Source organism: Copadichromis virginalis, linkage group LG19 (genome assembly GCF_057382275.1).
Source record: "Copadichromis virginalis isolate Kocher_CV1m ecotype Utaka linkage group LG19, C_Virginalis_male_GT1.1, whole genome shotgun sequence".
Lineage (NCBI taxonomy): Eukaryota > Metazoa > Chordata > Actinopteri > Cichliformes > Cichlidae > Copadichromis > Copadichromis virginalis.
Window position 1 is genome coordinate 21,054,259 of NC_140636.1, and position 16,715 is coordinate 21,070,973.

The 16,715-nt window shown below is 37.9% G+C and overlaps 2 protein-coding genes across 2 annotated transcripts in view; one reads left to right on the forward strand and one right to left on the reverse strand.

The window, feature by feature from the left end:
• rbks (ribokinase) overlaps positions 1–1,097 on the reverse strand; it is a 52,727-nt gene extending 51,630 nt beyond the window's left edge. The window contains exon 1 of the mRNA XM_085441020.1: positions 1,022–1,097. The gene's annotated coding sequence lies outside the window, so the exon portion shown is untranslated. The remainder of the gene's footprint in view (positions 1–1,021) is intronic.
• Positions 1,098–1,298: 201 nt separating this feature from the next.
• babam2 (BRISC and BRCA1 A complex member 2) overlaps positions 1,299–16,715 on the forward strand; it is a 121,552-nt gene continuing 106,135 nt past the window's right edge. Inside the window, exons 1-3 of the mRNA XM_085441805.1 lie at positions 1,299–1,408; positions 2,897–3,052; positions 4,860–4,936. Of these exons, the coding sequence (XP_085297931.1) occupies positions 2,916–3,052; positions 4,860–4,936 (214 nt within the window). The 5' untranslated portion in view covers positions 1,299–1,408; positions 2,897–2,915. The remainder of the gene's footprint in view (positions 1,409–2,896; positions 3,053–4,859; positions 4,937–16,715) is intronic.

A 16,715-nucleotide genomic window follows, 5' to 3' on the forward strand; every position in this document is an offset into this window, starting at 1 on the left:
TAATCCTGTTCTTTGTAACTAGCTTCCTGCTAAACTGAGATCAATTATATCTGTGTCTACACTGAAAAACATACTTAAAACTTTTTTATTCTTGTAGGTTTGCACTTGACAGCTGTGTCTGTGTGTGTATATGCGCACATGTGTGTTAACTAGTATTTTATTTTGTTGTTTTTATCCCCTCAAGACATTGTCGACTTACATAGTTTTTAGCTTTTATGGTAAATATATTGAGTTTATGTGTAATGAAATTTGCTATATTAAAAAAAGCAGAAATCATTTTTATTTTAACAATGGTATCGCTGCCTTAAGTCAAAGTATCTGCATCGGACTGAAACTGGAACAAGCTGAATCCATCCCTATACGTTTAGCAAAACTTGCTCAAGAACTGCTGGAGGAACACAAAAGGCTCTGAAGGGCTTGACAAAATCTGCAGCTCCCACGATCCAGAACTGAAAACCCTACAATCTGTTCGCAAGTCTCAATCTCAAAAACTGTAGGAGCCCTCCAGAGATCCTATATCTAGGCCTCGGTGATGATGGCAGTTGTAATGGTGGTGGAGAGGGAAGATAATTTTTAGGTAGGTGATTTTAATAGTTGTAGCTGATCCAAGTATATCATGAATAATGGTTTAAAACTGGTATCAAATTCAATGATCCAGTATAACTCAAGCTTAGGAAAATAACTAAAAGAACCATTAAGTCAACCTTAATCTTTTAAAAGCTCAGTATCATAAAATCTTTTCTTTTATGGTAATTTATTCACATATTAGAAATGCACGTACTTTACTGTACTTACTTGTTAATTGTTCTCTTTATCCATTTTAGCATATGGTAATGTCGTGTACAAGCCCAAATATCTTGTATTATTGGTGTACTGTAAACTCTTAGTACATGTCATTACATATGCAGCCAAATACTCTGACACCTCAAGTATTTGAGGAATAAACCGATCAAAAAACTAAAAGATCATGACCCGGATCAATTAGACAACCTCCAAAGTAAAATGAAGTGTGTTAAATTACCTGGAATTCAAATAATCTCCTGCGGATTGTAAAACTGAATACCCACTACTTGAAGTCCAAGGTCAAAGTGCACGGTGACAGGTCCCTGGCGTTATCGCTATTGCCAGATCAACCACTGTCATTTTATTAATGAATAAACGTTTAGATTTATTTGACAGTGTTAAGATATAAAAATACCAAACAAAACCGCGCCATAGGTAATATATCACGAGGAAATTCGGCTCCTGCAAGAGAATGAAAGTAAATTTACCCACAGGCATTATGAGAGGCACCTAACTGTGGGGCTATCACAAGGACCCAATAACAATATGAACCGGGGAAATTGATCAGAGTATGAAGTAAACATTGGACTTTACCCTGAAATTTAAAGACTTCTATCTCTCTCAGGTACTCACACACCCGCCGCAGGCTGTATTGAAATGGACGGAAATGGGCAGGGGAGGTTTTGAGGACGCTATACGTTTAAATCGTGTTAATTTGACGCATAAGTATGAGCTAAGCTAACAGTGGCTAACGATGCCAAACCTATGAGCATCTGAATTACAAACTGTGGCATAAACACTAATTTACCCTTAACGCATTCAATGTATCACCAAATTAGAACGTTAAAATGTTACAACATTATATGTAATATGTGTTTTCCATGTGTGCTTATAGTGCGAAAGGAAGCTTCCAGTGTTGCAACTAAACCAGCTTCCTTCTAATGTTTTTATATTAACACTAAACTTTTAAGAAATGTTTTGTGGATATTGTGTTACTGTGCTTTATTCTTCTCTTAAAATCTGTATTTTTCAGAAAAAGTTGGATAGAAAGGTAGCAATTTTAAAACAGGAAGGGGAAAACATTTCTATAATACCAGGAAATGATAGCTGAAAAGTAAAGCCAGCGATATTGCATTTTTGGAAAGCTATAGGGAGTGAAAAAATACTTTCGATATATGCATTTATTGCCTTTGACTTATATGGAAAGGGGGAAATAGTTGTTTTTTTTTAAATTATGATGAAAAAATGCATATTTAATCATAGTTAAAGTTTGTAGTTTAAAAAGGATAATAATGAAACAATTGTCTTTATTTATACTACTTCGTTGATTACAAGGCTCAATTTTACTTTGTAGATGTTTTCGATTTGTTACAAAATGTCCCAGATAAATCAGGGTCTGTTGCCACTGTAACTGTTCTTTAATGTTTTTCAAAAATTAGTTCCCTTGAAGAAAATGAGAGAAAGAGAAAGACAAATGAAGGACAGTTGGTAATCGGGAAGTGCAGAGAAATAATAAGGAGGAAGTAAGGTTAGCTATGAAAAGAATGAAGTGTTGAAAGTGGCTAGTCTAGATGACATACCTGTGGAGGTATGGCTATATCTGTGAGTGAGGGCAGTGGACTTGTTAACCAGATGGCTGAACACAGTCTTGGATGGTGAGAGACATCTGAGTATACTGGTACAGAACAAGGGTATTGTGCAGATCTGTAGCAACTACAGAGGCATAAAGCCAATGTCTCTGTAGCTTCATACCATGAAGCTATGGGAAAGTGTTGTTAAACCTAGGTTAAGAAGAAAGGTGGTAATCAGTGAGTAGCACTATGGCTTTATGGGGAGAAAGCGCAGATGTAGAAGATCAGAAGGAGATTCACTGTGTTTCACTGGATCTAAAGAAAAGTAGGGAGCAGGTTGAAGAGACTGGATGAGGTTTGGCTGACCTAAGGTTAATCGTTTAAAAACAAATTCGGACCTATGTTTTGTTAGAATTCTAACAGGGTAAAACAACTGGCAGCAGATCGATACCAAATACTAATATTTAATCTTTCTACTGTGTTAATTAGCTTTTTAATAAAATAATTCAAAGCATTTCTATACTGTTATCGTGTCTCTACAGACTGCTCACAGTGGGTAAAATGAACAATATGTCCCCTGAAGTCGCACTGCACCGGATCTCACCTGAGCTGCGTCCCCTGCTGTGCAGTGTGGTGAGGAATGGCCGTGTGGGGCTTGATTCCACAAACTGCCTCCGTGTCACAGATCTCAAAACTGGGTGAGGACTAATCACATGTTACACAAATGATGTCTGTAAGAAAAAAGGAGCTAAATGACAAATATTGTTACAGCACTGTACAAAGGTTTTGGACCAACCCACAAGGTTTTTGCAAAGATTTTTTCGCCACTATACTTTTTTTAATATGTTGCTCATAAAATGGGAAATGGTTGCAGTGATCTATTAAAGCATCTGCAAGCATACATGGAAATACAGTCTATAAGGGGGGAAACTGTCTGTGATGTTCTAATGAGTTTGAAAGTCAATATTTGGTATGACCAGCTCTATTCTGAAATCTCTTGGGCAAGCTTTCTCGTAATTTCTGTAAGCAGTTCCCAAGAATAGTTATCTGGGCTTCTTAAAAGACATTCAAGGCTCTTCTCTGGATGTTGGCTACCTTTTGTTTTCTGTCAAGATGATCCAGCACTGCTTCAACAATGTTGAGGTCTGAGCTCTTGGGTTGCCAATCCATGACTGAGCTTTCCATTTTCCAGGTGTGCTTATCCTGCCTTGGCAGTGTGTTAAATATCATTGCCAGGATCAAATTTGGATACATTACACCATAGGACCTGTTGTCAGTAATATTCAGTTCAGCTTTTGTGTAATTTGGCATACCTCAGCATTTTCTCACTGTTTGCCTTGCTTTTGAACTTATTCTTTACAACCACCCTTCCACTGAGACCAGATACTGTTCAACTTTGGAAGATCTTCAGAAAGCTTGGAGAACTAAGTGAACATTGATTATTTCATGGGAATGCACAGGGTCCATTTTAGGCCCGGTGAGCCAAAAAGAGTGCCTAAGATTCTTTGTTTTGTGTCACAAACAGCCCCAAATCCAAAGAGATTTGCTTTACTAAAAGAAAAGTATTAAATACTGTTTTGTGGAGTTTTCACTGCAGAATAATTGTCTGCTTAACTTATACTAATGAGTTTTTAATACTAGACTTAAGATAATATGTAATTTCAGAATTGTTCTGTATTCATTTTAATTTGAGATCTGCATGTGCACATATGCACTATATTGGCAAAAGTATATTGCTTGTCTGCCTTCATACGCATATGAACTTGTGTGGCATCCCTTTCCTAATCCATAGTTTTTAATATGATTTCGACCCACCCTTTAGAGCTTCAACTCTTCTGGGAAGGCTTTCCACATGGTTTAGGAGTGTGTTTATGGGAGTTTTTGACCATTCTTCCAGAAGTATATTTGTGAGGTCAGACACTGATGTTGAATGAGATCACCTGGCTCACAGTCTCTGCTCTAATTGATGCCAAAGGTGTTCTATCAGGTTTTGGTCAGGACTAGCAGGTTGATCAAGTTCTTCCCCAACAAACTCGCATGGTTGGATCTTAACAAGGTCCCAAGTAGAGTTTCAACACGCAACAAGAAGAAATGAGAGATTTTTGCTTTTAAGGCATGTGGTCCTAAACTTTTGATTGCCTGTAAAACGGCCTGTTTCATTTTAAGTGTTGTTTTCAATAAATTGCATGCTCAAAAAAATGTTTTGTCTTCCTTCCTTTTCTTCTTGTTGCATATTGAAGCTCTACTTGGAACTTTGTTAAGATCCAACCATGAAAAATATGATTTTTGCCATTTTTCAAGTGGTCTTAAACTTTTGATCAAGACTGTGTAAAAATGTGAATAATGTATGTGTTGTTTCTATAAAGATAAAGTGTCAAAAAAATATCAGACTCTTCCTAAACAGCAATATATTTGTTTTATCTCTATACTGATCCTAAAAAAATCCCTGATGTTAACTGATTACTTGATTTGAATGTCTGTGTTTTCATCTTCCCTCATGTTCAGATGTACATCTCTGACGCCTGGTCCCTGTTGTGATCGCTTTAAACTCCATATTCCCTATGCTGGAGAAACCCTTAAATGTAAGTAAATGATTCACAGTCATATTTGGCATTTTCAGATTAGTCACAAGAGTTCAGGCTCTGCTTCTGACAGTAAGCTGATAGGTTGTTCTTATTGTTGGGTTTTGATAAATTCATTTTAGGAAAGCAAACATTGCTTTGCCATATTAAGTCATAAAGCAGTAGCAGTGAGATAAAGAACTTGGAGTCAGCTAAGGTTCTTCAGAAGCTTGAAATCTTGCTTAATTTTTGGCCTGTGTGAAAGTGATGAACTAATAGCAAACAAAGTTTTTTTTTAAAGTAAAAAAAGTTTACTTTAAAAAAAAAAAAGTAAAGATTATGAAGGTTTCATTACATTCCAAAAAACTGCATTTATGTCAGTACTGCTTTGTTTAGATTTTATGTTATAAAATTAATTAAAGATTGGAGGGGAAACATTTACTTTCATCCAATATGGGTCAGAGTAAGTTCAACGAGATCTGTCTTGACAATGACGCTTTAGTGTTTGCATGCAAGGTTATTATGGTCAAGTAAATTAAACAGAACTTGAAATAGCTGAAATTGTTGTGCTCATAAAAGGTTGACATAGTCATCAACAATATTCCAGTGTGCCGTGGAGCTGGATTCTTGCTCAATTGGTTCTAAGATGTGCCAAAAAACTACACCTATACCATTATATCACCACTACATGCCTGAACTGAATGCAGAATGGACGTTAAAACGTGTTTATGTAAAATTCTGACTTTACCATCTGAATGTTGCAGCAGAAAATAAGACTCATCGGACCAGGCAACATATTTCCAACCTTCTGTTGTACTATTTTGGTGCGCCTGTGTGAATTCTAGCCTCAGTTTGCTGTTCTTAGCAAAAGTGGCACCCGGTGTGGTAGGGCTGCACGATTTTGCATAAAATGAGAATCACGATTTTTTGGCTTAGAATTGAAATCACGATTCTCTCACGATTTTCTTTTCCAGTATAAATATTTATTGCACTTATTAACTGCACATCAACTTCGTAACAGTTGAAACTGAACATAAAAACAATAAATAAACATAAAACAACAAATGTCTCACGTTTTGTTGTTGCTACAAAATGTTGTACTGCTTGAAATTCCGTCTCCACCGTTGCTCGACACTGCATGTATAGAGCAGGTAGTGCAACAATAGTAGTTGCGGGACGGCACTGTGTAGCATTTGTCTAGGGTGTTGATCATTTTCCTAAATCCCTCGTTTTGCACAGTGTTGATGGGAGCCATATCTTTGGTCAGGTGATAAGTAAAAGCCTCCGTAATTTTTTTGTGCCTGCGGAAGTTCGATGGGTATAGGGAAGCGCTGTATAAGGTTCCCGTTATTGGTGTTTGGGTGGTTGACCGGGACGGATTTTCTCCTGTCACTTTCTCGTCATCCCTGACGTGCTCTCCGTTGTTTTTTCCCTGCTAATTTTAGCATCAGATGGCACAGCTTCTGTATCACGTGGTATAACTGGTGGTGGTCAGAGGGCCCGGTGGCGCCTGTGTCCGGCAGCCTCGCCTCTGTCAGTGCGCCCCAGGGCAGCTGTGGCTACAATGTAGCTTGCTATCGCCAGTGTGTGAATGTGTGTGTGAATGGGTGAATGACTGAATGTAGTGTAAAGCGCTTTGGGGTCCTATGGACTAGAAAAGCGCTATACAAATGCAGGCCATTTACCATAAGGCTCCGCCCTTGTCATTTGTTGAGCAGGAAGAGTGAGCGCTTGTTTTCATGCAGAGTACGTCCCGGATCAAAATGCAGTACAATCGTTGTCTTTTTTTTTTTTTTTTTTAAATCGTTGGCATTTGGAAATGAGATCGCACATAAGTATGAATCGAGATCGCGATTTTTCTAACGATTAATCGTGCAGCCCTACGGTGTGGTCTTCTGCTGCTGTAGCCCATCTGGTTGAAGGTTGACAAGGTGCTCTTGTACTTATTTTGGTTGGAAGAACTGGTTATTTGAGCAGGAACCATGCCATCTTCAAACTCATTCTATGTTTGTAACTTTACCAGGTCTTCTACACCATTTCTGCATGCTTAAATGCATTGAGCTGCCGATATTTATGCTAACAAACAGGTGTACCTAATGAAGTGGCTGGTGTGTTTACTTTTTATTTTAGTCTTTGATCATAATGATTAGATTTGTCAACACAACCAGCCTGAGGAGGCATTAGTGCAGATGTTTGAGACCGGGAACTATGAGTCAGTTGCCTTCACAAATGGATGTTTGTACAGTGATTTTAAAAAAAGACAAAACACAAATTGAAAAAATATAAAAATGTAAAAGTATAGGTTGTGATTCACAGTTAAAGTTCCAATAATCCTCACAATCATCTGCTTCTGCTAAGTTACAGCACCGTAATAGTGCTCTATTTAATCAGTGGCTAGCATGCAAAGTTTCCCCATTACACTTAACTGTTAATTAATAATTTGTCACTTTGTTGCTGTAACGTAAAGTTAAAGCTAAGCTAAGGCTACACCTCGGTGCCTTGCAGTCAAGCTATCTGGAGTAGTAGTAATGTCTAAGCTAACAGGAAAAACTAGCAGTCTGCTTTACAGAGGCTCTGTAACAGATGCTGCTGTCCTCCATAAAGTAAGAAGAAGAAATACAAACTATCAGCACAAATATGGAAAATAGACCAAGCTAATGGTAGCAGGGCAAGAAACAAAGAAAATTAGCAGGTGTAAACTAGCAGTTCTGCCTCTCATTAAACGTAGGAGGGTCATGAGATGCTCTGATGCTGTCACTTTAATTGCTGCTATTTGTTGATTTTAATTAAGGGCCAGGGCTCCTTATTTATTATGCATAGTGATCTGTCATGTGAAAGTGACAGATTCAGCATCTGTAGATAATGGCTTAAAAAGTCACATGAAAGCTTATAACATTGAAAAATAATTGAATAAGAACAGTGCGGTTTGTGAACACATAAAAATGCAGTGTGCAAAAGCACACATTCCAGGACAAATACAATAATAACGTGATCAATGATCCAGATTATTTACCACTAAGATATAGAAATCAATAGGAATGAAGCAGGATAGGAATGACAGCAAATTTTATTTATATTTCATTTTTTATTGTGGGTATTGGCCCTGAACAAGCTATAATATGTGATCCCTAAAGAAGACATCTATCGGTCATTATGACAGTTACAATGAGACAATACTAGACCTGTACTTTAACAGTGACACTCAAAACCATTACAGCAATGAACCCAGCACAAAAACAAATTAACAAAGTTGATTTTCCTGCATTTCTGTTGAGCTATTTTGGCCCTTACAAAACTAATCCAGTCACTGAATCTTACATACACCAGTCATTTAGACTTTTAGCACAATACTGACTGTATAATTACTACTCGAAAAAAAACATTTCATCAGTCGAGTGGTTGCAAGAGGGTGTCATTTGTGGAATAATTATAATTATCAGGTCTGTTCCTTGCAATCAACGTTAAAAACAAAAGGAAAAAAAAATTAAATAAAAAGTGAGAGTTGTTTTGTGTACAAAATGGAGTTAGAATTAATAAACTGGATGTGAAATGGGTTGAAAGTTGCATTCATAATGTCTTAAATTCAGCAGATTAAAGTCTACTCTTGTTGATTGCATGATTTAGCCCATTTTTACTTCATTTCTTAAAACATTTAAGTGTTCTTTATACTCTAAACCACTGGCATGATTTCAATTTGCAGGCCACCATCTGTGCGCAGGTTAATATATTCAGTGTCTAGAGCAATTGGCCTGCACTTTGGAAAGAGAACATCTTCACTGGAACAGTTTTATTTAAAAGAAAAAGATGTAATTCAACCGTTATTAGAGTTGAAAGCTGCACTTTTGTCTAACAGGCAGTGAAACATCATTTAAGGCCATAACAGTGAATATGTGATATCATATCAATATCATTTTCAAAGTATCCATATCTATGCACATAAGCTAAATAAAGGTACTGTAAAACTGCTATATGCTTAGACTGCAGGGAGACTTCCCATGATTCACTCAGCATTTTTTTCAAATTTAGACTGTAAGTACAAAGCAAGGTCAAAAAACCCGGGACATCTCTTCCTTATCTGGATTCACTTGTTGGAAGATCAGCAATCAGGGCAAGCAGTCACACAAGGGTGGTTATCACTTCGACAAGTCAGCCCAGGGTTTCCCAGTGTAACTGCGAGTTATGAGCAGTGTTTGCATGAAAAAGACAGAATTGGCAGCGTATGACCAATCAAAAACATGGAGAAGTCTCTTGGCAGCAGAGCAGCAAGTTTTACAAAGAAAGAGAGAAGCAGTGAATTTTACAAAAGGAAAAAAATGTTAGAAAAATCTGGAGAGGTTAAACACATAACACCAGCTATTCAAAGCAGCAGTGTGAGACTGTGTGTTAGGAAAGGCTGCACAGTTTGTAAGCTATATTCTAATATAAAACATCCTGTAGGAATGTGTGTGCAGTTTAAGTGCTAAAGTACTAAACACTGGAAGATCTGACTATAATTGCATTTTTTTGCATTGAGAATTGAATACTAATTAATGTAATGTGTAATTACATTAAATTAATGTGTTGCTTATATATTCTAATGGCGTGCAAGATGGGTTCAGCTGCAACTCTGGCACAGCAAATTTGCCTGTACAGTAAAGCCCCATTTAATTGACTGTTGTGGTGAATTGCTTCCATATGAATAAAGCTTTTACCAGTAAAATTATTCCTAAGCATCTGCACTTACTGATTACTTTAGGTACACCTCGCTTGTACTGGGACAGATTCAATAAGGAGCTGGACACATTCTTTGACAGTGACAATGGCTGCAAATGCATGGTGTGAATCTCCTGTGCCACCACATTCCAAAAATGGGATTAAGTTCTGGTGACTGTGGAGGCCGTTTAAGTACAGTAATGGCAAGGAGCCATCAGAAAGATGGGTACACTATGGCCACAAGGAGATGAACAATAATACTCAGATTGTGATATTTAAGTAGCGTTCACCTGGTACTAAGAGGCCCAAACGTGTGCCAAAATCTATCCCTCACACCATTACACAACCAGCACCATCCTGAACTGTTGATTTAAGGCAGGATGGAGCCATACTGTAATGTTTACACAAATTATTTGGACCCTGCTGTTCCAATGTTGCAGCAGAAATAAAGATTCATTAGACCAGGCAAGAGTTTCTTCTACTGTCCAATTTTGTTGAGCCAATATGAATTGTTGCCTCAGTTTCCTGTTTTTAGCTGACAGGAGTGTGGTCGTCTGCTGTTGTAGACCATCTGATTCAAGGTTCGATGCATTGAGAGGTGCTCTTCTGCATACCTTGGTTGTAATGAGTGGTTATTTGAGTTACTTACTGTCACCTCAAAGCAGTCTTCCCATTCTTCTTTGAACTGTGTCATCAAGAAGGTATTTTTGCACAGAATATTTCTGCTCACTGGATATTTTTTCTCTTTTCTGAACCATCCAATATAAATCCTAGTGATGGTTGTGTGGAAAAAGCTCAGTAACATTTTGTGAAATATTCAGACGAGCCTCTGTCGCATTTAAAGTCACCTAAATGGTTTTTCGTTGCCATTCTGATGCTTATTTGCAATTCAGAATGCAATCTCAACTATGCCTGCAAGTTGTTGCCTTGATTGGCTCATTAGACATTTAAGTTGGCGAGCAGTTGAACAGATGCAACATGAAAGCTAAGTGCGTATTTTGATGTAGTGATTTTGTACATCTTGGTCTCTTATCTTGAGTATAAGCTGCTCCAGAAGAGAACTGGTCTGTACCTAAGTTATCCTGGCCCAATAGGAAGTGAACCCCCTTCATAATCCAGTAAACCCAGAGTTACCTGAAGTTACATTGGGAGATTCCAAATCCTACTCATTAGTTTCTCTTCTCTCTCAAAGTTTGCTGTTTTTCTCTTTATGCTCCTTAATTTTCCCTTCTTTTCCCTCCCATTCCTCTGATGAGAGGAAAAGGAGTCTGATGGCTGCTTCTCCCTGAGTCCGGTTCTGCCAGAGGTCTCTAACTGTTAGAAGGGAGTTTGTCCTCCTCACTATCAAGTCACTGGGGTTCTCTCTTTTAGTGATATTTAGCCCCTGTTGTGAACTGACATTATATAAAACCAAAAATCAAATTGAAATTAAAATGATGTGGAAGACTTTTAGTCAGTTTGGTTGGGCTTGCAAGTAAAATTGCCTCGTAAACATTGTGTGTCACTTTAATACACAGTGCCATAGGTGGGTTTTATAATTGCGGCTACTGAGCAGGCACTAAGACCAAAGGCAACCACAGGAATTTCTTAACTACAAAAACAAGATGGCAATTTTTCTCATGATGGTAATGAAATAACACCAATAAAACATGCTGCTATTTGTGCCACTGAGCGTTTACTGGAAGAGCCGCTCACTTCTCAATCAAATCGCCACATCACAAGCTTTCTCTCCAGAGCCCGAGGGAGAAAATCAGTCAGTGTGATAGTGATGGTAAATTCAAAACTTATTGGTGCTTGCTTGCATTGACTGTGACTGGAGCCTCCAAAGTTTTACGGGAGCCTAACAAATTAAATGCGTTGAAGTAACAGATCTTGTAAAAAAACATAGTTATCAGGATAACTTGAATATTTTTTGCATTCACATTGATCCAAATCTCTCAACAGGTTTTACAGCTGATATTCTCACCCACTTCAAAGATACAGACATAACACAAGCCAGATATGTCAGCTTGATTGGTGAAGCTGTGGCTGACGACTTATCAACTTATGAACAGATGCCTACACATTTTAGAGTTGTTTTCAAAGCATTATTAGGAGTCCCCTTATTGTGCAACTCCTAGTAATAAATAAAAGGGGTCCACATTTGTGGAAAGACTGATATTGTATTTATCAATTTGTCAAGATTTCATGTACAAAAAGTTCCGCAGTGCGCATCTTAAGTTTGATCATAGTTACTATTTTGTTCTCCTGGCAAGGCCACATTTTCTCCAGACAGAGGAAGTAGGTTTTTCTTATTTTGCATAATCTGCAAAAAAAGAACTGTTCTGGCAGAAATGGTTATGAGCTATATAAAGATGTTGCGGCTAGACTCATGGATTGTTTTGCTTTAACTTATATTTTAGTGACGTTAAAGGATTGTCTCTCGAGAAACAGAAGTTAAAAAAAAAACATGACATATCCGCAACCCCAACAAGCCAGCAATAAAGGCACATAGTGGTACAAGATATAGACTTCTTCAAAGTTAAATAAAGTCATAGGAGGAACCTTGAACATGAATCCTTTGGCATGACAAGGTTTTCTGCATTATTCAGTTTTTAAAATGTGATTTAAAATGTTATCTTCATTTAAGCCCCAAGTATACACAAACACACCCATAATTATGCATTTGTGTTTTTATTGAACACACCCTTTAACCCTCAGATGGATGGATTACACTACTTTATTAACTGAAATAACTGGAGGTCATTTATATATTATACAGGTATGCTTTATTTTAATGCCTATGTTTGTTATACCTAGACTGTTTTGTTTGTATAGTCTAATATTCTGAAATGCTGAAATGTCATTAATTATGATTTTTAATCATTTTTATTCAGAAAAGTCAGGGTTAGCCCCGAGGCTTGTGCAGCTATATATCTTGCTATTCTAGCTCTGTTAGATGTGGTTCACTGCAAAACATGTTGTAACGAGAATCACAAGTTAAAAACATACATATATTTCAGAGGTAAAAAAAAAAGTTAAAAGCTGTAGGAGCAGCAGATTGACAAGTTCCTTGTAGAAAACATTTTTTGCAATTATCAGAAAGGCACATATATACAGCTCAGCTCTTAAATAACCCTACTCTGTTGCTTGAAAGTTTAAACAGTCCCAGTGCAGGTGGAAAAAAAACTAAATGAGCCCTTTCTTTTCCTTATTTTCTCTGATATTTATTCGGTTCCAGTGTTGGTTGCTCAAATTAAACATGTCCAAAGTTAAAGATAATCAGGTCAGAGTATATACAAGTAACCTGTGCATTAAACACTGTGTTTAAACTGTTCTAGACAGACTGTTTAGACTGTTTTCTCCGCACTCGGTTCTGTATGATGTCATAAAGATGGGGTTATTCCTTTCAGACAAACTAAGTGGCCGTGCGAATGCCCAGTATGAAATAATGATTATTTTGAACTAGGACTCATGCAAAGCTACTCTAGTGGAGTAAGGAATAAAACTGTGGGGCTAGAAATAAGCAGAAGAGGTCCCCTTTCTATGATGATTTCTGGCATAAATGTCAGATATCTGGGGATTAGTTTTCTAGCTGATGGTGGGGAGTTAACGATATCCAGAGCCAGCTAAGCAGCCTGGAACCATACTTTGCTGTCATAATGATGTTTTCATAGCGGTATGTAGTGATATGTTTAGATCATACATGTTGTTGGCTTCCTTCCCAGGTTATTTAATGTCAGCTTCGTTAGTCCACAAAACATTTTTTCACCAGAATTCCCCCAAAATGCTGTGCCATGGACCCAATTCGCCATAACAGAGTAATCACTGATTGATTGATGAAGTAACCCTCTGGTGATTATGTGCATGACTTGAAATGTATGAAAGGTTTTATTTAAACCCAAACTCCTTCTTGAACCTTCTTGAAAAATGTGTGTAAAAATGAAACTTATAGTATGAAAATGAAGGAAAAAATGACTATGTTGTGAAAAAAATACATATTTTTTGAGCGGACAGCAAAGCATTCACAAATCAGCTGAGAGACGTTATGTCACCACTGTGTCTCTGGTCTGGCTCAGTCTCCCATGAAATGCACATGCCTGATGCACATCACTAAGGAGGCATCCAGAGGGCATCCTACTCAGATATCAGAACCACCAGTTGACTTCTTTCAGTATGGAGGAGCAGCAGCTCCTCTGTTTTGAGGTCTTCCTACATGACTGAGCTCGTCAATAGGAAGCTCCTTTTTCCTTTGATTATATCTTCAGTCATCATGTTCTTTTTTTCACTAGCCACAGTTGGCGGCCATAGGTGATGACAGGAATGTAGAGTGACCAGTATTTGCCATAGTCCAACTCGACCTTATTCTCTCATGGATGACCCCGTGTCCCCTAACACCTTCACCACTTTGTTCATTTATATTTCATTTTTGTTTGAATTGTATTTAAAGTTAAACAGAAATTAATGGAGACAGAAAGCAGCAATCTGAACAAAGAACAAGAAAACTGGCACGGGTATTCTGGCGTGGCACGCAGCTGTTATACTTTCCTGTGCTTTGGCCTCAGGAAAGAGGTTTGTCTAATCAAAGATGCAGAGCTGCAGATTGGTCTATGGATCTGCTTGGCATGGCACACTCTGTACACAGCTAATCACTATCAATATAAACCCAGCCTCTTCCACGTGACCGACATGGCTGGTACTGCTTTGTAGTTGTACACATTGTACCCTTCTGACTTCAATAAAACGTCTGTCTGAATAAGATTTGGAGAGAAGGTGCATTATGCAGTCACGTTTGAGTGAAGCTTCTTCTTGCTGTCTAAGGATGTATGAAGAAAACATCATACAAAAGCCTCTATAACCTGTGAAGTCTGCTCTTCCAAGACCTCCATTTCCCTCTGGAACCACGCCAGCAGTTTTTCTGTCAAGCTTCCAGTGGTTTGGAGCTGGTTTACGACACAACCTCTCGTTTCCTCGTTTGACTCTTCTCCACTGGAAAAATACTTCCACATGTGTGTGTTTGCCTCTTCTTGCTGTTGCTGCGTGGAACAAAAAAAAAAAAAAGCAGAACAGGATGTCTTGCAGCACAGAAATAGAGTTGTGTAACGTAATTTAAGAACATTGTGAACCAAGCTTTGTTATGTGAGCCCTCAGTGAGGGCCATTTCCAGTGTGCGCTTATACTTTTATAATTTTATCTCAATATGTTAGTAATAATTTTAAATAAAGTTATTAAACAGAAAATGGGCGAGTACATGTATAAGACATAATGAACCCAAAGAGTCTGAATATGGTAATGTAGTTTACAGTAAATATGTGGGGTCAACCATCCAAAGCAGTGGTCAGGCCATGAGAGGTGAAGAAGAGTACAGGCAGGGTGGTGTGGACAGAGTGACAGAAGGATTGCTGCAAGACTGAAAGGGAAGCTTTACAAGACAGAAGCAAAACTTGCAGTGATGTATGGTTTGGAGTTCGTGGCAGAACACTGCAGGCGAAAGCGCATCAAATCCGATTTTTTTTGACCCTATGCGACCCATATGCGATCATGGTATGTCAGTGTGAACGGCACAAATCCGATATTTTCAAATCCGATCTGGGTCACTTTCGTATGTGGTCCTGAATCCGATACATATCTGATGTTTTAGAAAGCGACTGCTGCTTGAACGGTCATGTCGCATTAAATCCGTCTTTTACGTCAGTGACACAAGACAGACGCCAATTATCAGTGCCGGAGAAGCGCCCGAGAAGACATCGCGAATGCTTCCTGGCCATCCAGTGTAGATGTTAGGGAAACTGTTGAGAAGACAACGTGAACATTTTATTTGTACTGTATAATCTGCAGATTCTGACAGAAATCTGCAACTATCCTTTGAAGCACCGCTCCTCTCTAAAACAGCAATAAGGATAATTATTAGGTTATTTACATTATTATGTAAATAACAAAATAACTTAAAGCAAAAATTGGGAAACGTAAAGTCCGAAGTCTGTATATTAAGGGCCATCAGTCAAACAATACTGTTTGGTCTGGGTCTAAACGGAGCACGTTGTGTGTGACGTCTTCTTTTGCGCATGCGGGCCACTTTGAGGGTTCACACTAGAGCGCGTTTGCTGTCACATTTTATTTGTAGTGTGAACAAGCAGACAAAAAAATCGGATTTGATCAAAAAATCGGAATTGGGCATTAAGACCTGCAGTGTGAACGTAGCCAAAAAGACAGGAAGCTGGAAGAGATGAAGATGCTTAGAGTTTCATTTGGAGTTACCAGGAGAAACAGCAAGATTTGTATGTCAGATGGACGTCAGCTCGGGTGGAGCAAGTTTGCATGCAAAGTTAGAAATGGAGCAGGCAAAAGAAGATGAATATAACGCTATAAGTTCAGAAAAATGAAACATAATGTTTTTTACTGAAATATTTTGTTTTTCTCCCTTTTTACTTTAAGCAAAAATAATCTTTTTTTAAATCTAGAATTTATTGCTGTTGTGTGCACCTACATTTATTCTACTGGTTATATGAGTAATATTTAAAGTTTGTTTTTTTTTAAGTTCATGTGTCTAAAGGTTAATTGTATACTTGTAGGTGTTTTCTGTAGCTTCACGGTAGAATAGCAAAGCTGTGACACAATGAGTGCAGTGGGTATCTGAGGTAATCATTGTAATAGGACAGGAGTGTGCAGAGTGATTCTCTTCTTACTGTACATTTGAAAGTTGCCTTGCCTTTGCTCATTAAGAGTGGTAATCACCAAAGAACATGTATAGAAGAAGAATGCCACTCACCAAAACTGAAATACCAACTACATTAATGATGTGTTACTACACGTGCCAGAAGAGTAAACTGCTTTCAGATAGTTGCATTAAAATTATTTGAAGGCTCAAACACAAAAGCTATCCACTACAGCTGGCCATACCAACACACCTGTCAATCAAAGCTGCTATGCCCCAATTTTAAGTTTAAGGAAAATCCCATATAAATGGGTAAACTAACCATAAAGTTCAAAATAGTGTTTTGCAGCAGGCTGTGAAGATGTTTATTCTTATTTGTCCTGTAAAATTGAACATTTTAACATGAGAGTTTCTAGGGATTGGCTCATTTTTAAAGTCAGTCCCCATAGGAATTAAGGGAACTGTATATTTTAG